This window comes from Pteropus alecto, unplaced genomic scaffold (genome assembly GCF_000325575.1).
Source record: "Pteropus alecto unplaced genomic scaffold, ASM32557v1 scaffold311, whole genome shotgun sequence".
NCBI classification, from domain to species: Eukaryota; Metazoa; Chordata; class Mammalia; order Chiroptera; family Pteropodidae; genus Pteropus; species Pteropus alecto.
In genome coordinates this window covers 4,223,662-4,229,239 of record NW_006431916.1, presented here as the reverse complement: position 1 = coordinate 4,229,239, position 5,578 = coordinate 4,223,662, and the positions used below count along the sequence as shown (strand labels likewise).

General features: G+C 33.8%; 1 protein-coding gene across 5 annotated transcripts in view; it reads right to left on the bottom strand.

Moving 5' to 3' along the window:
- The window catches only part of FGF12 (fibroblast growth factor 12), a 479,739-nt gene that overhangs the window by 160,116 nt on the left and 314,045 nt on the right, over positions 1 to 5,578 (bottom strand). For all 5 annotated transcript variants that reach the window (XM_006906176.3, XM_006906175.3, XM_025042054.1 and 2 more), the window contains one exon: positions 3,907 to 4,010. In XM_006906176.3, the coding sequence (XP_006906238.1) occupies positions 3,907 to 4,010 (104 nt within the window). The remainder of the gene's footprint in view (positions 1 to 3,906; positions 4,011 to 5,578) is intronic.

The following is a 5,578-nucleotide window of genomic DNA, read 5'->3' as shown; positions in this document are numbered from 1 at the left end:
GAGAGAGAAAGATGTGCCTGCAGATCAAAATTCAAAATACATAAAGAAATTTAAATTTTAAGATAATCTAAATCTACTTTGAAAAAGGCAGCTGACAAAATCAACAATTAAAACATGGATTAATTACAAAAGAAATTAACCTTATGGAAAAGCCTGACAAAGGATTATGATAATGCTTAGAGAGATAAATGAGTTAATGAATCTTTATAAAAAGAGACAGGTAGTAAAAACAGGAAGAATAAATTAGGAACAGGTAAATATTAAATGGAAACCATTAGACATCTAAAAATGAAAAATACAGTGAAATCACAAACTAGATGGTGTAAATTTTAGAGTAGATGAGTTTGAAAGTTTCTAATGTCAGTTGTTTAAGCAGAACTCTGGGTCAGCACAAGAAACTGGAAAACAAGATAGAGAAATAAATTGAATATTGGTTAAGAGTTAAAATTTTCCAGAATTTAAGAACTGTGATTCTTTGAATTAAAAGGGAATTTTGAATTCATAACAAGATAAATTAAGATAAACTCACAATTAATATTATAGTTAACTTGTAAAACATGAAGTATAAAGAGAAAAATACCCTTTAAGTTTTCCATATAGATTATCTACAAAGGAAAGAATATTAAACTGACGGCAAACATCTCATAGTCACTAATAGATGTCAGAAGTCAATATAATATGAAAGTGCAGGGAAAAACCTACCTACAATTGTGTAATGAAAAAGAAGGCATTTTCAGTTACCAGGATAAAGGGAATTCACCATCTACAGACCCATATACACAATTATAGGGAAAAAAGATAAACTCAGAGGGTGAAATTTGATACATACACACAAAAACAAAAACCAGACACATAGAGATTCTTTTAAAGATTGGAAAATTTAACTATTAGCTATAGAACAATTTCTTATCATGCATACGATTTTGTTTTAAAGTGTAACTAATCAAATTGGTAAGAAGAGTGGTGGTGTTTACTAAACAAGAAAACATCAAGGTATATCAGCTGTTTGGAAGGAGAACAGAAACACAAAATATTTAGCATACTATATGCTTATGTAGCTGTGTTTCTTAAATAAGGGTAAATCACTAAAGGAATAGAATTATAACCTACATTTACAAACTAACAGAAGAATAAAAATAGAACAGAAAAATGTTTCCATAATGTAAAGAAATAAAAAAAGAATATAGTAGCAAAAAATACATAAACTACAATGGTAAAAACAAATCCAGATGCGTCAACAATCTCACTGAATACATATGAATTAAATTCACCTATTAAAATATAGATTTTCAGACTGGATCTTAAAACTTTGGTTCTATGCTACCTGTCAGTCACCCCACCTTTTCCACTCTCCTTCTCTCTCCCAGGAAGGAGAAATCAGAAGTAACAAGGGAATTTATTCCTGGCTTAAATATGAATACAAACCAGGTAAATGACACTAGATAAATGATAACATATATGAATTTCTCTTAGACGCTCAGTTTGCTTCTTGAGGATCTTTTGGGTTTGCCCTAAGTCATACATCCCTCTCCCACCCTTTCCTTACCATAGACTCCAGTTATGGCCTCTATTGGTATGCCTACCTACACTGTTTCACATAAAGTAGGAATCTCTTTTCAAATACCTTCGAACCTTAATATATACCAAAATACCTGAAGAAAATCTATGTTAACAGCCTGTTTTAACTTACCACAAGGCTCCTGCTGTGTTAGCGCTCTCCTGCTGAGGCATACCACACAGACAGCACCAGCAAGAGGTGTAAATGAAGCCCTGATATCCAATTCTCTTTCAGATCTGCCTCCCCAATACTGGCCCTTTTAGTCTTATAACAAAACCTTCACGTTAGGCCCACTGTTTAAAATTAAAAACCAGCATTTACTCCTATTAGTCCCATTCAGAAATAGGGTGATTTTGAAAGTAGGAACCCTGATGATCTAAGTCAGTGATGCCATGCTTATAATTAAAGGGAAATTGTCCCTGTAGCTTTACAGGACCAGAAGCAGGGAAAAGCATTGTGACTCTTGGTATGAGGTGGGTTTGATTTAAGTGAGGAGGAGAACTGAAAAATCTAGATACCTAAAATAGGAAACTCAACAACAGGTGACTATTGGCTTTACTAAGGTGTTAGGTCCTTTACAAAGAAGCATCTACAGTAAAATTCTCCTACTAAGAATATCTTAAAACCTCCTATGGGCTCAAGTCATACATCCCTGAAAAAGCTACAGAGTATAAAGTTCAATCATCTCATACTGAATATCCAGGCTCCTCTCCAAGGAACACTGGAGTTGCATCCAACAGGGTGACCCTCCCCCACCTCCGCCCCATACACACACACACACACACACACACACACACGCACACACACACACACGCACACGCACACACACACATTCCTACACAACTACTTCATGTCTACAACACACGCACACGCACACGCACACGCACACACAAACATTCCTACACAACTACTTCATGTCTACATCACCACTACGAGATTTTCCATGTTTTTCATTTTCCCAGACTTCTGCAAATCAACTCTGATCCGAAGATGTAAGCTCTACAGTTTTTGTGGAATTACAACCTGAATTATGATTTTTTAAATACAAATAAATAATGGTCTTCTAAACATAAATACAAATATAACATACTCTATCTTTAAATGATTTAAGTCTTTAAATCAACACTATCCTAAGATCATTTCTATGTTTTAGTTTGTAGTACATTCAAATTTTTTAAAAAGTTTAACAAACTGGAATTATTCAAAATAAAAACCTATTATCTGTTTCTAATTTTAATTCTTATATTTAATATATAGACTCTCAATAACTAGACATTAAGAACTGTTAGAATTATGACATACTAAGAATGAAAGCCCATCATTTTGACCAAAAATGTAGTTACCTTTAAGTATTATTTTGAGTACAAATGGTTAAAAATTATGTTTGTAAACATCTAGTATATAAAGATATATTTAGATCTGAATATGTTCAAGAGTAAAACAGTAACTTTAAGAATTCCGATATAAATGACAGATGTATTACTAATAGCAAGCATAGTATACCAGAGGTTCATTTAACTGAATATTGAAAAAGTTTAATAGAAGTTATTCAATAACTAATTTAGAATCTAATAGGCATAAGTGAACTTTCTGAATAACCTTGTGTTATTTACTGAGAACACAGAAAGTAAAGATGGAAATCTGTAACCATGATATCCAAGGATATTTCTTCATGAAATACAAATAGACAACTCTCTTATGAGAAAACAGAAATTATATATACACAAGATTCAGTGCAGCCACATTCTCTCTATGCATAAATTATTATCTTGAGAATGAGACGGGCATCAGAATCACATTAACTACTTTAAAATATGTCAGTGCTGATAATGTAGCCACTGATGCTATCTAATTTTATCAGCTTTAGATTTAAGATATGTTAGACAACACACTCATTTTAAAGGTCCAAAAGTCAAGACAAAGAGAGGAGGTGACTTGCCAAATGAATATCTATATAGGAACCAAAATGTAAATAAAACTCAAATATCCCAGCCCCTAATCCAGAGCTCATTCCATAAACTCAAATTGCCTTTGAAGTGACTAGTTACCTCAGGATTCTGATATATTAGGTACCACACAGACTTCATTAAATACAACAAATGCACAGTCTATTTTGAAAATTCTTCCTCCATAATAAGACAGAGAAGACCCCAAGACAAACTGAAGAATTTAGCTTCCTAAACCCTCATCTCTGCTTGAAGGAGAGGTAACAGGAGAAGGTACAAATACCTTACCCCTTGAATTAAATTAAAAAAATAGATTATCCTCTGGAAGTAGAGCCAAATGAAGAGAATTTATATCACATGGAGAGTGTACACACACACACACACACACAGTGGGGTACTTACTGAGCTGTAGAGATAGCCTTCACCATTCATGGCCACATAGAGGCTGGCCTTCACCCCTTGGATGGCTACCACACGCAGGCCCACGGGAATTAGATTGAAGAGGGCTAGAAGGGAAGAAGACAGAAAAGGATAAGTGACCTTTCGAATACCTCATTTTATTTATTACGATGACTCTTTTGAGAATTAAAAGTTATGAACTAAAATTGGGAGGGAGGAAGAGAGGGAGGAAAGGTAGTGGGGAAGGAAAGGGAGAGAGAGAGAATGAATAAATGAATGAATGTCTAAAGATGAGGAGAACTGACTTCTTTTCTCTGCATCACCATAAATTACTTATTTGGTTTCAGGTAAACCACATAAACTCATCTGTAATAAAGGGGTTACATTAGAAGGTATCAAAGGGCCTCACCTGGATCTGAGAGTCCAAGATCTCTGCTCCACAAAATGAACACATTCAAACAAAGTAATATGAGATTTTTTTTCTAACAATTTGAAACAAAAGGTTTTCAACAGTAGAACATATTTATAGTCATAAATAATAATAAAATATGTTCCTTGTAACATATGACAGAACTCTTCCTATGTTCTTACCACTGTCCTTGTGCTACTGAAAAAACTTAAGAAGTACAAGACCTTAAAGTCTAGTTGGGGAGAGAAAGCTAAGACATATGGAATAATCTGATACAGTATAATTTATTTCTATAATTAAATGTAATATATGCAATCTATATATACTCGCTATGTTACAGAAGTTCAGGAAAATGGAAGATCTGTGTGGCCTGGAGTACTCAGGAAATGTCTTACACAGAAGATGGGACCTGAGTTGACACTTAAAAAAAGGGCAGAAGTTTAGTGAGCCAAGGACAGAAGGACATTTTAGGGGGGGCAGCAAATTAGGTGGTTCTGCAAGGTAATGTATGTATACAGGAAGGGACTGGCAGGTTAGAAGATTTAATTCATATTGGGGAGTAATGGAAAAGAACATCATGTGAATAACATCGGGATAAATAACTGTGAGTCTGTCACTCTAACTGTAGAGATCTAGACTTTTCCAAACAGGCAACAAGAAGTTGACATACAAAGATTCAAGCGCTAAGATTACAAAAACGTATGAAACTTGCATACAGCATAGTTTCTAAAGCCAACACTCAGAAGTCGCATGGCGGTGAGCCATTCATTGAACCTCTCTGCTTTAGTTTTTCTGTCTGTAAAATAGGCATGATAATCCTTACTACACAGAGCTGATAGAAAAATCAAAAAGTGTTTTATAAAGAGATGGGTTCTTTCTATATGAGTTATTTCTCATTAATATATGATTCTTCCACATGTCAAATAAGGTTAGCATAGAGTATGATGTAAAAACTGACATATCACCACAGTAATATTTATTGAGATTATCTTCAGAAGATTACTTAATACTTTAACAATACTTCATATATGCGCAATATTTAATTTTCAAAGTGATAATAAATTCATACTTGTATGTAACCCTCAACCAAAAACACTATGAGAGTTTAGGACAGAACAATTATCTTAATTTTTAGAAGAGAAAACAGGTTCAAAGAGATAACCCAGATGAAATGGCATCTGAACAAATGTTCTCTCATGTGGTTACCTGCCCGAAATATATTTCCTTCCTCTTTCCTTTTAAACTTAATTTCTTCTAATATCTGTT